The following is an 18270-nucleotide window of genomic DNA, read 5'->3' on the forward strand; positions in this document are numbered from 1 at the left end:
CCTTCAGAATCTGATTTTGAAATATGGAATATTAACCCCTGACATTTCTTCTTCTTGAGTCTTAATTTTCTTTCTTTTTTTTTTCTTCTAGTTCCACAGACTAATGAAAACTGTGCTCAGCTTTTTACCTTTTCATTCAGTGCTTTTTGTGGAATCCATAGTCACCCAGCAGGTAAGTGATATTCTAAGTGCATAAATACTTCTCTTAGTTTCACTATTTTTACAGGTTATGGCCTGAAAATTCTCACGTCCTTGATAGCTCTCCAATAACTTAAATCAGATGGTTTATACATTTTGGACAGATTCTGTAGTTTTTCTCAACTGAAAAGTTAGTCCTAATCAACCCAGTCATCCATGCTGGCAACAAAACTTAAGGTTATAAAATTTGAGGTAAAATAATAAAATGGTGGCTATGAATCCATCACCTTACTTAGAATATTACTAATGTAACTGAATCTACCTATATCCTATGTTGTCTTGCCAATCACCCAGAAGTAACCATTATCTTGAATTCCTTTGTTTAAAATGTATTTTACTCTATATATTTATAACTCTAAGCAGTATATTGTTTGGTTTTGCTTTATAAAAGTATATACTTTCTATAGTCTTCTGAGACTTACCTTTTCCCCTGAGTATGGTGGTTCTCAGATTAACCATGTTATCATGAATATCTGTAATTCTTTTATTCATATATATATATATGTATTTCAAATATATATTTTCTTTTTACTGGGCATTTATGGTTTAGATCCCTGCTTTTTAAAAAAATTAAACTAGTTGCTCTGAATATTCTTGTACATGTCTCATATTGTCAATAGTCAAGAGATTCTGTAAGGTATACAACTAGGAGTGGGATGTTTGTGTAAGAGCATATGCACATTTTCAACTTTTTAAGATAGTATCTGGTTCTTTTTCACAGTTGGTATATTATTTTACACATTCATAAACAGTTGCTTATGAGTTCTCATTGATTTTTATATTCACTAATACTTGGTATCATCAAACTTCTAATATTTTGCCAAGATATTGCATGCAAAATTGTAATCTTTGTGGTCTTAATTTACATTCCTCTGATTACTAATGAGGTTCAGCAGCTATTTATGTACTGATTTACTATTCATGTTTCCTTCTCTGTAAAATATCTGCTCTTAATATCTGTTCTTTGCCCATTTTACTCTAAAAAATTGACTTCTAAGCATTATATGTATTTGGGATACTAGTCTTTTATTAGTTAGTTGTATTGTAAATATCGTCTTCCAAACTGTGACTTTTTCCCTTTGTTTTGGTGTATTTTAATGAAAAGAAATTGTTAATATTTAGAATCAGTTGCATCCTCAAAAATAAATAACTGGGCAAAATTGTATTTCACTAGTTGTTGCAGTAGAGAACACAAATACTTTCTTTATTAAAATACATTTATTTATTTATTTTTTAACATCTTTATTGGAGTATAATTGCTTTACAATGTTGTGTTAGTTTCTGCTTTATAACAAAGTGAATCAGCTATACATATACATATATCCCCATATCTCCTCCCTCTTGCATCTCCCTCCCACCCTCCCTATCCCACCCCTCTAGGTGGTCACAAAGCACGGAGCTGATCTTCCTGTGCTATGCAGCCGCTTCCCACTAGCTAATATTTAAAATAAAGGTTAATATTTATGTTCATATTTGTAATCAAAACAATAAAAATAATTTCACATGTTTTTAATTTTTAAAAGTATTATAGATTACTGTGGTATTACTTCTATATTTTGAAATCAGAAATAAAATATGTGTACCATTTCAAAAATCTTTATGGACCACAAAGAGTTACATACAAAATTTTGACATTAAGCCAGCATGTAATTGAGATGGAATAACATCAGTATATGAAATGAAATTTTATAGTTACCTAAAAAAAATCTTGACATTATATTGTTCAACAGTTTGGCAATTAGAGCCTAGTACCTCTTGTGGCCTAAAAACTTTGTACTTTTTGACGTTTTTTCTATTGAGCTTATTAGTCCAAAAGTCTTTTGTCAATTTCCTTGCCCATGAAATTTTATCCAGTCAGAAATAAGAAACACCAAAAGAATATCTGTGTGTGTTACATTGCAGTATAATACAGTTTTAATAAGTTGTATGGCACTGCTAACAGTATGAAACAGAAATTTTCAAACTGTAAAACTTAAATCACTACTAATATTAATTAAAATTAATACTTTTGCTGTGAAAGACTAACAAAGATTTTAAAATAAATTGTGTCGATTTTAATTTTTTTTTTCAGTGTGAAATTGTTCAAAGGATATTTTTCTCTTTTATTTATTTGTAAGTTGAAACTTACTTGCCATCCTTGGGTTAGAGCAACTCCAGCCTTCTCAGCAATATGAGAGCCATCTCTTCCACCAAGAAGTCACTAGTGTATCTGTTTATGTCAAGGGTCCTCTTTTCTGGGGAGATTCAGTCTTAAATTTGGTGAGCCCTTCATGCATTCAGTCAGTTATTCACTCAGAAGTATTTACTGAGAGCCTAGTGCTAAGCTTCTTTTAGGCACTGAGGATTCAGTAGTAGACCAGATAGGCAAGATCCCTGCTCTCAATAGGACTTATATTCCAGAGGAGAGAGTAAGATAAAAACAAACACAAAAAAGCAATAAATTAGTAAGAAAATATCAGGTAATTCTACATTAAGAATAAAAACATGGTGGGACATCTGACGTAAAATAACTGGGTGGTTGTAGAAGGACATAGGCAAAGATCAGGAATAACAGCACTACTGATAGAGGGAATAGACAGTGCATAGTCCCTGGATGGCATTTGAGAAACAGAATAGCATTGATGTTGAAGGGGGGGATCTATATGAGGTGAAGTTAGAGAAATAGTCAGGTTATGTAGACGTTTCTAAGATAAAGAATTTGGGAAATATTCTAGTTGCAATGGGGAGACATTGGAGGGTATTAAATGACAGATGGCATGATGTGATTTGGGTTTTTCAAAGATCACACTGACTGCAATGTAGTAAAAATATTGTAAGAATATAATTGTAATGGGGTGAATAATTTTAAGAATATTTTGTGGACTCACACCCATCAAACATATGCAAATTCATAATGATAATAAAAACAGAACTAAACAATAATTTAAATATTTTTGATTGTTGTAAGTTTCCAAAGCACTGGCTCATTATTCTGAAAATTGGTAAATTAAGGGCAAAGATTTAACATACATCCCGTCTTTCCTGTATAAAGCGGCTTTCAGGATAACGAAATAGTTGCTGATGGAATGTTCTTTACAGAGGAGTTTCAGCCAACATATGCATGTGAAAGGACAGAATTTTTTAAAATCACCTTTTGTAACCCATACAGAAACAATGGATCTAGACAGTGGTCATCACTGTTTCCTAGAACATTAAAGCAAAAAGTTATTTGAGAATTATATAATGAATGGGCCAAACTGACATCACCTGAACCCACAGATTAATCTCATTATCACTTAAAGTGGGACAACCAGACGTTTGATACCCCTGATATGATGCAATTGGAAGTACATAGCACATCACTTATAAAGTGAAATTATAATAAAAAAATAAGATTGGACCTAGATATAGTCAAGTCTCTAGGTCTGATAATCTAAGGAAAAATGTGGAGAGAGAAATATGTTTAAAGAACTATGAATATGCAACCAGCCAATCTAGAATGTGGGTAACACTACAGGACAAATAAGTTGGTTTCTTTAACAAATGGATGACATGAAATACAGGAGGATATTATAGGTTAAAAGAGGTATATACAGTGTGTGGGCCTTGTTTGGAGTCTTATTCAAATAGAGCAACCATAAGAAGACATTTTTGACACAATCTAGGAAATTTAACAGTGGATTGGATATTGGATGATGCAACAAAATTATTGGGGTTTTTTGTTAGGTGTATAGTTATATTATGTTAAAAACATAAGTCACTTTCTGCTATTGATAGATACTGGGATTTTATAGTGAAATCAAATGATGTCCATGCTTTCTTTTATAGTACTTCATTGATCAAAGGAGGCGAAAGAGAAGATGATAGGTGAAACAAGACTAGCAGAATGTTAATTGCTGAAACTAGATGAAGTTTTTATTAGGGATTCATTATAATATTCTCCATAGTTTTGTGTGTGTTTAAAAATTACTCTAGTAATAAGTTAAAACATAAACAACAAAAGATAATATCCAATCATGGAGTAAGGGGGAAAGGCTAATGTAGTAGTTCAGGCAAGGCATAGAAGTAGATAGGACTTGGGTAAAATAGTTGAGATGGGAAGAGTGGATGGATTTTGAATACATGTTGGAGATAAAGTAAGTAGGGTTTGATATTGCATTAATTTGAGGTGGGAAAAAAATTGTACCTGGATTTTTGGTTTATGTAAACTGGGAGAATGGTGATACTGTTCTAAATTAGGGAAAGCAGACAGAGGAACAGGTTGGACTCAAAGTCAATAGTTCTGCTTCAGTCATGTGAGGTTTAAGATTCCTGTTGGACATCCTAATGGAAATTGTAAGTAGATAGTTGGCTATTCCAATCCAATTCCAGGATTATATGAAGACTAGTGGTAAAAATTTCAAAGATGGGGCATAGCTGGTATTTAACATCATGAAAATGGATAAGACTGTGTAGAGAAAGAGAGTGGAAATAGAAAAGAAAGGAATTCCAAGACTGAACTTGGGAAGTACCAATATTCAGAGTTCAAGCAGAAGTACTGAGTTAGCAAAGGAGTCTGAGAATAAAATCCAGGAGAGAGTGCATCACAGAAACCAAGAAAAGTAATTTTAGGAAGGAAAAATTGATCAGTGATATCAACTACTGCTTAGAAGTCAAATAAGATTAAGGATAAAAAATGACCACTGGATTTGGTAGTGTGAGGTCCATTTTGGATATGAGAAACAGAACAGGGCCTAGAAGAAAAAGCAGATTGGGAATAGAGGCAGGAGAGTGAAAGATTCCTTGTGTAATGATTACCACAATCAATCTAATTAACATATCACTTCACATAGTTACCATTTTACGTGTGTATCTGGTGAGGACACTTAAGATCTCCTCTCAGCAAATTTCAAGTATACAATACATTATTATTAACCATAGTTACCATGCTGTACATCTGATGATCACTGGAACTTATTCATTTTTAACTGAAAGTTGTATCGTATAATCACAACCACCTAAAACACCACAATAAACACCACCTAAAACACCTAATACACCTTAAGTATTTACAGTTTTAATTTGTCAATTATACCTCAATAAAGCTAGAAAAAAAATCCAGTTTATAAGAAAGGAAATGTAATCATAGTATACTAAAGGATTCAACTGTAATAGTTATATAACCATAGCCATTTGAAAATTAAGTAGAGGAAGTAAAGTAGGTGAATGTGTGCATTATCATCATCCATAGTGGGAAATAGTATGTAAAGAATAAAACTTAAAATCAATATAAAAGTTTTCATATGATATGTACTTAATTTCATCAAGTTTGTTGCAATACCTTTTAGGGCTTCTCCTCAAGGGATGATATCTACGAACTGCTTAATATCTGAGTTATTATGAAAGATTCACACTCATGACAATGAGTTTTTTAGAGCATATAATATCTAAGGAGTCATAGAAACTTCACTAGACAATATTATCATCTTAGTAGCAGCATACATTAGAAACAGGTACATTTAATGGCAGCAGGAACCCACGTTTCTTGAGATCATGGTTTCTGTCAAATGGGCTAAATTATGTTAAAAAAAAAAATCAGCTGTAATGTAGAAAACTCTTCTTCCCTGGGTTTTCATTGAGATATGGCTTGCAAATGGTACACTGTATGTTTATTGTAGATTTTGCTTCCTGCAAGAAGGATAGGTGATCTAAAATAGGTGGTCAGGCTGATTTCCTTTATAATCCAACTCAAGTCATAGAAGCAATGTTCACTTTTCTTTTTCCTGTCAACAAAATAAAGTACGCTCATTGTTCCAAAATGCTGAAATACAAATGAGCAAAAACAAGATAAGGCATGAAAATTCATCTGGAAACAAAACAAAACAGAGTGAAAGATTCCTTGAGGACTAGATTGTAATCACAATTCTTACATTATGGGGAATAGAAACTTTCACCTCTTCAATCAGAGCTCTTACCCCAAAAACACTGAACTTTATTTTTATTTATTTATTTATTATTCTTTTTGTAATCAAAGATAAAGTTAGGTTTATTGAGCTTGCTGCAGCAAAGGAGAACGCACACTGAGGAATCATGGACACCTCAGTAGGAGGAAGCTGGGAGGAGCTTATCACAACATTAGGGCTTGTGCCTAAGGTTTATAAGGAGGGTTTAAGAAAGCCAGGGGCCGGTTGACGACTGGTTTTTCACTTTCTGAGGTCCTTGTGGATGTTGATGCTTATCAGAGTGTGGATTAATTCTTGTCCTGGCTCATGACACTGAACTTTAGAAAGCACAAAAACAGATGGAGATGAGTAGAGTTCAAGATCAGAGAGTCTGAAAGTACAAGAACCCTCTTGTGCCCAGGGGTTGCTCCTTTCCTTAACACATGATTTGTTCCCATCACACCTACTGTCTCCATTGTTATAAGGTGAAGTTAAAAATAGGTATTTTTTGTTCTTCAAAATTGCTGGTTTGGCTCTAGTGCCAAGCTGGTTTAGACCGAATCCTTGATCATCTTATTTTATAGGCTATGTTACTTGCAGAGCTCGATCTTGGGACGCCCATATCAACTTCTCAGAACATAATTTCAGCTGTTACATTCCGTCATGAACCATGACCAGACGCTTACCACAAGAAATCAATGCCTCTCATAGACGTTGTCATTACAAACTAAGAAAATAGTCCCCTAAAAGTTTTTCCTTATTAGCCTAAAAAATGGAAATAAGATGTTCAGCCAGAAAAAAATAGCTTTCAAGTCCTTATTAAGAGTGGTAGGAAACATAAATCTGAGTCCCAGGGGATAAAAGCTAAACACGCCCTTTAAAGGAGTCAATATTTGAGAAATGTGTGAAGCAAATATCTTAGCACATCTGCTCAAACAGTTTAAAATAAAAACTTTAGAAGATATACAGTGAATTTTCTAGTGGTATAATTCTTCCAAAGAGTGCCACTAGAGGCCATTTATTGGGGAAAAAAAGATTACATGTCATTCTTGAAATGTTCTAAAAACTATAAGGTCTAGCTTTGTTCACTTTTCCTAAAATGGAATAATCTGCAACCTAACATCTCGGTTCTCATAAACGTAGTTTATAAATGGAACATGAGCTCTCCCAGTGTGATTTCTCTATGAAAAAGATAATCTCATTGGACTGAACTAGGGAGAAAGTGAAAGAAAAAAGAAAACACCTCAAATAGAAAATTATTTAAAACCTTTTGTGCTACTCCTAAGTCTTTATGGTTGATAACAACGTGGCTCTTTGCAGTGGTCCTTACCAAGAAGTGGAGCTATTTCCTTAGCCCTGGATTCTGGCTGGGCTTGCTACTTGCTTTGGTCAATAGAATGTAATGGAACCAAGCAAGTGACATTGTGTGTATTCTGAGCTTTAGACACAGACAGCTTTGAAGCTTTCGTTCTTGCCTTCTTGGAGTGTTGTTTCCATGTGAATGAGTCTAAGTCAGCCTGATGGAGAGGTCATGTGGAGGAGAACTGAGGCATCCAGCCTAAAGCTCTTCCTGCAAGTCACGTTGAATGAGGCCACCTTAGACCATTCAGCCCCTGTTTACTTGCTGTCCCATAGGTGAGTCCAGGCAAAACCAGTGCAAGAATCTTCCAGCTGAGCCCATTCCAAATTGCTGACTCACAGAATCATGGGAAGATAAACGATTATTGTTTTAAGCTTCTATATTTTGGGATGTTTGTTACTCAGCAAGGGTTAACCAATACAGTCATCCTAAATGTTTCCCAGTGCTGCCAGTCTCTTACTGACAGATGCATAATTAGCCAATCCAAAGGAAACATCTGTTTCACACTTAAGACCTTTCATGTGAATGCTAGAATTATTTTTATTTTTAACCACCATCAGGCATTAGTGGTGGCCAGATCTCAATTAAACAAGTAATTCATTGCTGTTGTCCCTATCATCAAACTTGTTTCCCTTACACACACACACACACACACATACGTGTGTGTGTATATGTGCATGCATTTTCATCTGTGTTTGGATTGCTGCATGAGAACCATTGTTATTAACCTTGGTATGCTGAAGAATTTTGTGAAACCAGAGTAAAACCATATTTGGGAATGAGATGGCCAGACAAAATTGAATTTAATTTCTGCTGCCCTTCCCTAAATCTCTTTTCCTGTCAAAGCCTGACTTTTTTTTTTTCTTCTCTTTGATAAGTTGTCTAAAAATTTCACTGATGATAGATTTATTTGAGTTAACAGGCTTTCTCTTCCAAAAATGCAAATATCTGGGTGTGTGTAAAAGATCAGTCATTCAAGTCTTTCTGTGAATTGGTTTAATCAGCTGCATTCCTTCATACCCTTGTCTGAGCCAGCTGATAGAAAACATGAGGGTTTGGGGTAGAGGTAGGAGATAGGAAATTAGGAACTTGCAGACTTTTAGAAGTAGAGTAAGCCAAGTTGGGAAATCACAGTATCATAGTATCTTAAGGCATTATGATGGTATGGGATTCGTGAAGGGCTGTAAGAGGTAGAATGAACATATAAGAGAAAGGCAGGGAGAATATATAAGGTAGAGTCTTTATTAAAATATGTACTAGGACCAGCTCTTCCCCTGGCACTGGGAACAAATTCATCATTAGATTCTCTTTCTATCATACGATGCTCTGATTTCAGGGTCTGGGTTTAAAGTATACCATGTATGCTATTTTTTCAGACATGATAAAGGAAAATAGGTTTTTGTGGGTGAAGATGGTAGATTTGAGTTGTTACTCTGAAAATCTAGCTTCTGTAGAGTCGTGAGAAGGATGTGCAAGAGGGAGATTCCTGGTAATGGTACTCTATTATTAAAGCAGGACTTCATCCACAAACTCCTATTTGGAACCTCTTAGGTGGCTTTGGTCTCAAACTCTCAAATAGCACTTGGTGGCATAATTTGTCCCTTCTGTCAAAGCTTTGGCCATAAGCATGCTGAGAGCCCGCCTCTCCTTCTCTACCTTTGATCCACTCCTGAATCTTGGCTTCCAAGGCAGGTCTAACTCTGATTATTTAAGAAGGAATGAGCCTTTTCTCTGCAAATATTAGAACAGAGCTAGTTCAGACCTACTATCTTTTAATACAGTCCTCTGAGACATGTTTCTGATGGGTCATCTCATTGGTGGCATGAGAGGAAATTATTCAAAAAAGGACCAAGATTAAAAAGCTATAGATCATAGAGAAAAGGCCAAGAGAGAATCCCCAAACAGTATGCTTTGCAAAAGTAGGCACATTTAGCTACCAGGTAGATCATCCTACCTGGTTTATGGCTGATATATTGGTGTCTTAACTGATTTAGCATTGATTTCCTTTTTTTTTTTAATTTGTTTCTGCACAAGAATTTTAATGACCTTGGCACACTGCATTTATCATAATTTTTTGCAGTTGTACATCACTCTATACAGAGGATACTGTCCTCTTCTTTCTGATGAGGAAAACAAGGCTCAGAGAGGTGGGGGAAAGTGTCTAAATATTATCTGCCCTTCTGCATTATATGATGTTGCCACTACATAATCACCATCTCTTCCCTTCCTGTGGTACTGACCAGATCTGTTTCTAAGTTTTTTACAATGATTCCCTAACATATTATTAAAAACAAAAGGAAAAAAATCCTAAAATAAAAAACAAACCAAAAAATCTCTCACCTCTCAGGCATTTCTCCCTGCTACAGTACTATTCTCAGACTTACCAAACCCATGTCTAAGGTAAAAGTCACTGGTGTTTAAGTTTTGCTGGTCTTTGGAGAAATTCAAATTGTGATTTCACTAGATTATTCTGCCCATTTGTTCCCTAGAAATTCTTCAAAAATCCCAATTTGAATTTACTTGCTTAGAAAAAACTGGTGTGCTTATGTTTTCAAAAGCTTTATAGTCTTTCTCTATAAGATACTTAGATGTGTTTAACTGGAAAGGAGGAAAATGTGTTTGGTAACAGCCGTGTTTTGGAGAAAGCTGTGCATAGAGTAGCTAAATTCAAATCATATCAGAGCAATTTAGATTTTTTTTTTCTTGTAGAGAAGGAAGCACCAAGAGAATCTTTGTTTAATTTTAATGATCTGAACTCTGTCAGAGGGCTTAAGCAATAATGATCAAAACATATGTGTATATGTCGGAAAGTAAGAGAATATTTGTCTCACAGTGCCTAGGACCAGGGGAATATACCAATTAAGATTATATGGGCATCTTCTACATTAGTTGGGTAGGATTATCAACTTGGAATATAAGATTACAACTGAATGTATCTAACCCCAAATTATCTGTGAAATATGGGATCAAATTCTACAAAAGTAGAGGCAAAAGTTAAAATCAAATTTAGTTTGTGTCTAAGGGAAAAACTAAAAATAAATTGAAAACTCCACATTGCAATAAACTAGAAGCAGAAAATTAGGCATAGAGCACATTTTTAAAACTAGTAAGAGGTCACTGGCATACAGTCTCAGGAAAGATTTGTTTTTAATTCCTGTATTTGCCTTTTACATTTAAGATAAAGAGAAACTTGAGCATCTTGAGAGAGGTGGAAATCAAATGGCTGCAGAGTGGGGCTGAGAAAGGAAGTTATGGAGGTGAGAATTTAGGGAAGACCCAGAGGCAATGTTAGTATGTTCAAAATGGATTAGTCTGTGAATGAGAGAGTTCTTCTGAAACATGTTCCTAAATTAAGAGATTAGGTCAAAATATGTAGTGATGCAAAAGTGACTGTTTACTTGGTAAAAGAAAAGGATATTTAAATGATGCTAGAATTTGTACTATTAAAGATTAGTCAATGACCAGAGTACAAAAATTGTGTCAAATTACTACTGTTAGTTATGCATGGCAGAAAAGTGCTTCTTATAATAGAATTGACAAGGTAGGAATCAGCATTTGTGAAACCATTAAGAAATGACCAGGTTTTGAATTTTGTACTTGAAACCTAATGAAAAAATTATTTTTACTCCCACTAAATTTATCTAACACTTTAAATTGAAGTGAAAGTATGGTAGCTACATTTTTACATTTTTAAAGATATACCTTGTGAGCATCCAGAAGTTTCCACATAGTACACTATTGTCGATATTAACTCTTTCCTCTCACCTTTCCAGATGAAAGGAAATGCAATGCATGTGGATCATTCCCTAATAAAACAAAGTACTATCAGGTACTAGCAGCGGGGATAGCTACCTACTTCCTGCCCTGAGTGGTAGTGGGAGAAGTAAGGGACGCAGATGCCCCTGCTGGCCAGCTGTGGCCAAGGCCAGGAAGAAGCATAAAGGTACCAAGCCACCAGTTGGCAAGGTCAATAGTGAACAGGGGAAGCTGCAAGTTAGACATACATGAAGTCTTTATGAGAAGAGGCTGAGCAGTTCTGCCATGGAGTGTAAAGAGAGTAGTCTGGCCTTCCTAGAGCAGTTTATCACCTAATATATGGTACAAAGCTATACATATTTATTTCTTGGTTATGTATATTTATTTTACAATAAACCCTTTATGCAACAATGAGCCAAAGAAAGAAGTGTACATTTAATGAAAATTTAAGGATTGAATTTTGTTTTTCATTCTCAAGAAAGGTGATACTGACCATGTACAAAATGCTTATTGATATTTACGCAATATCATGGTATCATGTCAAAATCACTAAGCTCGTGAAAATCAGAGGAGACATATCTGCTGAAGAAGAATTAGAATCACCTTTAATTGTTCGGAGGTATTTTAGGGATCCTGTCTCTGATGATGGTGATTTACCACAAGCAGCTGTCCACTGTGAAACATCACTTTTTTTATTTAAGCGAAATGACTCTTTTTTTAAAAGTTAATTTTGCTCATTTTCAAATCCAAGGTTCTTAAATGTCTAAGAAAATTGAGGTGATGTTAGTGACTACATTGGCTCTTTTAAAAGCATGATTTTTCTAACGGTTAAATGATGCCAGTATTAAATCAGTACTAATCATTCAATTTTTAATAACAGTTTTTGAAATCAAAAGTAAAGCTTTTAAAAGATTACTCTGCCAAAAGTAAAACATCTGATATCATTATATATGCTATTGTAAGTTCAATTAGAAAGTTAAACAACTGAAGAAAAAATGATTTTTTTAACAGTTATGCAAATAATAAATTTTGGTGGCTCATAATGTCATTGTAAAAATAACTTTTTTTTTATAGCATAGGCAGAGTTGTGTGTGTGTGTGTGTGTGTATGTATGTATGTATGTATGTATGTATGTATTTATTTATTTATTTATCTATGGCTGTGTTGGGTCTTCGTTTCTGTGCGAGGGCTTTCTCTAGTTGTGGCAAGCGGGGGCCACTCTTCATCGCGGTGCGCGGGCCTCTCACTATCGCGGCCTCTCTTGTTGCGGAGCACAGGCTCCAGACGCGCAGGCTCAGTAATTGTGGCTCACGGGTCCAGCTGCTCCGCGGTATGTGGGATCTTCCCAGACCAGGGCTCGAACCCATGTCCCCTGCATTGGCAGGCAGACTGTCAACCACTGCGCCACCAGGGAAGCCCAAAAAATAACATTCTTAATAAATGTGGCAGAAGTCTACTTGGAATCCGTTGTGGTTCAGAAACAATTCATATTTGCATTTGAACAATCTGATCAATGGATATAAAAGTTGTCAAAATTTTGTAAACAATTTATATCATGTAATTATAATTGCATAATATAAGCTAACTATATTTTATATAAAGAAATGTTGCTCATATATAAGTATACCATAAATTTTAATTTATAACATTATTTAAAATATATAAGAAAATGAAACTAATACAACTAATTATAAACTTTTACAATATGATTATGATATTATACATATTTTGTACCAAAAATGACAACTTGCAATAATACCTACTTAAAAATTTTTATCATTTATTTATTTATTTTTATTGGGTATAGATGATTTATAATATTAGTCTCAGGTGTATAACAAACTGATTTAATATTTTTATAGATTATACTCCATTTAAAGTTATAAAATATTGGCTGTATTCCCTGTGCACTATAATATATCCTTGAAGCTTATTCATTTTATACGTAGTAGTTTATACCTCTTAATCCCCTACCTTTATCTTGCCCCTCCCCCTTCCTTCTACCTATGTGTAACCACTAGTTTATTTTCTATATCTGTAAGTCTATTTCTGTTTTCTTATATTCATTTGTTTGTTTCATTTTTCAGATTTCACGTAGAAGTGATAACATACAGTATGTTACTTTCTTCATCTGACTTATTTCACTAGGCATAATACCCTGCAGGTCTGTCCATGTTGCAAATGGCAAAATTTCATTCTTTTTCATGGCTGAATAGTATTCCAGTGTATGTATATACCGCAGCATCTTTATCCATTTGTCTCTTGATGGACACTTAGGTTGCTTCCATATTTCGGCTATTATAAATAGTGCTGCTATGAACATTGTGGTGCATATATCTTTTCTAATTAATGTTTTCATTTTCTTTGGATATATACCCAGTACTGGAATTGCTGGATCATATGGTAATTCTATTATTAGTTTTTTTAGGAACCTACATACTGTTTTCCACAGTGGCTGCACAAAATTACATTCCCACCAACAGTGTACAAGCGTTCCCTTTTCTCCATAGTCTCGCCAACATTTGTTTGTGATCTTTTTGATGATAGCCATTCTGTCCCTCACTCATGGTGGTTTGCTTTAACCATAATATGTAATTGTAATTATATCCTTTTACTTATTCAAACTTTTTTTGAGGAATTATGGGTGGCCTGCATTGAGGGTATGAGCCTGAAACATGATTTGCTTTTCCTTTGCCAAGTTTCTTGGGTTGCTATTAGCTCTGGACACTGTAAATTAATTTTTTAGGTTAAAGTATTCTTGATTGCAGAGGGAGAATACATTGGAACTCAATTCTATATGAGGACAAGCTTATGGTTACAGAAATTTTTTTCTATCAAAGACCGTGCTGAAATAGAAGAGTTTTACGTTATCTCCCCTTGCAATGCATAGATTTCTTCTCTAATTTTCCTTTTCACTAAGGGTTTGCCCTTACGGGGTCTCAGCTTTATTCAAGACTCTCAGTAACAATTGTCCTACCTTATACAAGCCCAACAGCTTATCTTATATCTTCATGTGGCTGCTGAAATCCCAGACCCTTGTAATGGGTGTTGTAAATGCCAACCATTCGCAAGGCAACCATAGCATTGGTATTAATTTAACACTTTTCTTTCTCTTGCTTTGTGGCCCTTGGGGGTTTCCCTTGCTTTCTTGTGAGCTCACTTATGAGTGGAAAATATATTCTTTATGCTTATCATTTCTGAGTGCTTTGCAGCTTTTTAAGCTATTTATTTTTTATTTTCTCATAGGAAAACATTTAAAGAAAGAGCCTCTTTACTTTTCATGAACTTCCATTTCAAAAGATCTCCACCTTATAAAATCAAAATGATATAGTACATAGAGATTCAAACTGTAATGCTCTGAATTATTACTTCAGCTTGTTGGGGGGCTGGGTACACACAGTGGTTTTACTAGGAAGTACTCCATGCTGAGTACTAGTTTCCAGCTTTTGATCTGAGCAAGAAGTGACTCTTTCCACTAAAATCAGTTTAAAATTCACCTCCCATTTACAGTGTTTAGAAGTTGGTGATCACAGAAGAACAACTAGGGGTGTAAAGAATTTGTACAGCCAGAACAGTATTGATTATTTTGGAGGAAGCAAAGCCTTCTGTAGAAATTGATTCCAAAAGGCTCAGAACGAAATGATTCTACTTTAATCAAGTACCTACATAAGTTCAAGAAATCATAAATAATGGCCCTGAAGCCATATGTGACGCCCCTTATTCTGTTCCAGAATTCACGGGACAGAATAAGGTGACATCGAGTTTGAAGAAAGGAGAAGGAAATCTGGATAAGAATCATCTCTTTTGCCTTTCTGTTAAGGGATTGACACCAGTTCTTTATTGGGGAAGAATTATAAATAAATATATCTTTTAAAATGTGCCATCCCTAAATGTATATTACAAATTGGTTACAGAACTAAGAGAATGGTTTGAAACATGGTCAGCAAATCCTTTTGCCATCTTCTTAAAGTCCTGAGTTTAAGTATCCACATTATGTATTTTTCTAGAAGGAAAAACGTCCTTGATTCTTGTTCTTACAGAAGATAAATCAGGCAAGGAGCCCTCCTTAGAAGATTTTTGTCTAAGCAAAACTTACCTTTCTTCCATTACACAGAGTGTCACACATTGCATGGGAAAGTGGGGCAACATTCTTTCTTGAGCCTTTGAACATGGCAGCTGTTTAAGTGCTCAGTTGGTCATGCTACCATCAGACCAATTCAATTGTAAAGACATACTGGTAAACCCCATCACAGAATAGCCTGGTTGGTTGTTTGTTTTAGTTGTGGTAGAGAATATATAACATGAAGTTTACCATTTAACCATCTTTAAGCATATAGTTCAATGGCATTAAGTGCATTCACATTATTGGGCAACCGTCACCACCATCTATCTCCACAAATTTTTCATCTTCCTAAACTGAAACTCCATACTGATTAAACAATGACTCCCCATTCCTCCCTCCTCCTCCCCTCTGGCGATTACCGTTCTACTTTCTGTCTCTATGAATTTATTCTAGGTACCTCATATAAGTGGTCCCATATAGTATGTGCCCCTTTGTGATTGGCTCATTTCACTTAGTACAATTTCTTCAAGGTTTATCCATGTTGTAGCATGTGAATGCAGTAAAATACATAGCATAAATTTATTCTCTTAACAAATTCTAAATGTGCATTACAGTATTGTTAACTACGTGCAACAGTGTGTTAACATTGAACAACAACTCTCCATTTCCCCCTCCCCCAGCCCCTGGAAACCACCATTCTATTTTTCTATTTCCATAAGTTTGATTCTTTAGATACCTCATATAAGTGGAATCATGCAGTATTTGTCTTTTGTGATTGGCTTATTTCATTCAACGTAATATCCTCAAGGTTTAACCATGTTGTAGCATGTGACAAAGTTTCCTTCTTTTTTAAGGCTGAATAATATTAGGCAGTCTGCTTCAAGTATGAGAAAGAAAGTTTGACCCATTCAAGGACAGGATATGACTATACAACTTTTTTTCTTGCAGAGCCCATGATGAAAGAGAACATTTTCTTGTATATTTTCATCTATTTCTTATATACTGATTTTTTCTTGACAAGTATGAACTTTTTCTGAAAAAGCAAAATTATAATAATATTCATTAAATTCATTGTGGGCTCTGTATGTGCCAGGCAGTGTCCTAAACGCTTTACACACGTTGCCTCAGTTAACCCTGACAGTCATCCCATGTGGTAGACATTACCATTACTGTTTCTGTTTTAGAATGAGGATATCAAGGTGCAAAGACACTAAGTAACTTTTCTGAGGCTAAGGTCCCACCACTAATAAGTGGCGGGACTGAGATTTCCACAGTCCACTGTGCTACCAAGAACACTGTCTTCAATGGCACATTCAACTACTTTCCTGTATTTTGGCCAATATGGTGTAGAAATTATTTAATCTGCAGATTGAGCATAGCCTAATTTGCTAAATCTGCAGCTATTCTCCATCAGGAACATCCTTATTTTTCACACCCTCATTTTCTTGGCTATACTGCCAGTTCCTCCCTACCGCCACACTTTGAGTTTGATATACACAACTCTTCATCAGTCTTCCTCCAGCCTTTAATTTCTTTCATTGCTTCTCACTCTTTGTCTTTCAGAGGTAGAAATGTAAAACCATTATGAACACAATGCAGTTTGAGCTATAAGAATTAAATCATTTAAAAAAAAAGCAAATACAGCCCCATGTGAGAAGTATCCTTGGGAGTTAGTTAACAGCTGGTTTAACAAAGAAACAGCTGTACCGAAAAAGGTTGTTTGAAGAAAGTATTTTTAGTCCCTTAGGATTTTCATCTTCTTTTCGGAACTTTCGCATGAGTTTTACTCCATACCATATGTTCTGAGAGTTTATAGTTTGCAGTTGAGTCCCTACTTAAGAAAATTCTAAAATATCCTAAAGTTTTCCCTGATGGAAAGTGGCAAATGATAAAACTGCTGGTTGCTACAGGAGAAAGGATCCATGTGTTCTGTGGCTTCAAAGGCCAAGTTCCGATGCTTGTACACATAGCCTACAGAGGAGCCGGTGAGTCCAAAGTCCCTTCTGTACTATCTGGCCACAAAGTCTATCCAGGAGCATTGATCTTAAAAAAAAAAAAAAAATCAAATCAACTGATGAACTGTGTTGGTCACTAGGATGATCCCAGTAGTGAAATGCAATTCCACTCTGAAATTATTTTAAGTTATTATTATTATTATCATCACCATTTGTTGTAATACATGATTTCATTTAATACACCCAACAACCTTACAAGCTTAGAATCTCCATTTTATATATTATAAATTGAACCTCAGCATAGCAGAGCTGGGATATGGGTTGGCCAAAAAGTTCGTTAGGTTTTTTTTCCTGTAAGATGTTATGGAAAAACCCGAACGAACTTATTGGCCAATCCAATAAAACCAACTTTTAGGTTCCAAACCACTCGTTTAAATTCAGAACCTATATAACTAAGCTGTTTGCTAAGATGCTTCTGGAAATTTTCCTTGCTCTCAAATTGAGACATAAAGAAAAAAAGATACCTCTTAGTGCCAGAGACTTCCAATTTCTCCTCCATATTCATTCTCCTTTTATTCTTTGTTAATAAATTTCTAATTTTTAACTGGCTATGTTGCGGTCCTGCTGTAAGACCACATGTCACAGATTTCCTTGCTGTTACATGTGGCATTGTGATTAAGTACTACCCAATGAGATGTGAGTGGAAGTTTTGAGTGTACTTTTGGAAACTCCCCTTAAAACACAAGGGGTATACCTATTTTCTTTCTTCCTCATTGCATTTTACTGGATAAAATAGCCGGAGCTCCAACAGTTATATTTGTCTCTGAGGATGGGGTCTCATCCTAGGGATGATGGCAGTAAAGAGCTGGAAGGAACCTGAGTCTGAAAACTTTAGGGAGACACCATACCAACTCCAACTCCAGGTTTCTTTTACACAAAAAGAAATAAATTTCTGTCTCTTTAAGCCCCTATTATTTGCTTTATTTTAGTTACTACCATTAAACTTTTTCATGTCTGCAAGTTGCAGAGTATAACTTA

General features: G+C 35.0%; 1 protein-coding gene across 2 annotated transcripts in view; it reads left to right on the forward strand.

Annotated features, from left to right (window-relative positions):
* The window catches only part of HTR7 (5-hydroxytryptamine receptor 7), a 680316-nt gene that overhangs the window by 527430 nt on the left and 134616 nt on the right, over positions 1 to 18270 (forward strand). For both annotated transcript variants that reach the window (XM_082423804.1, XM_082423808.1), the window contains one exon: positions 92 to 172. Coding sequence is in view for 1 of the 2 variants with exons in the window: in XM_082423808.1 (XP_082279934.1) it covers positions 92 to 104 (13 nt within the window). In the remaining variant the exon portion in view is untranslated. The remainder of the gene's footprint in view (positions 1 to 91; positions 173 to 18270) is intronic.

This window comes from Balaenoptera physalus, assembly GCF_965194825.1.
Source record: "Balaenoptera physalus genome assembly, chromosome: 14".
Lineage (NCBI taxonomy): Eukaryota > Metazoa > Chordata > Mammalia > Artiodactyla > Balaenopteridae > Balaenoptera > Balaenoptera physalus.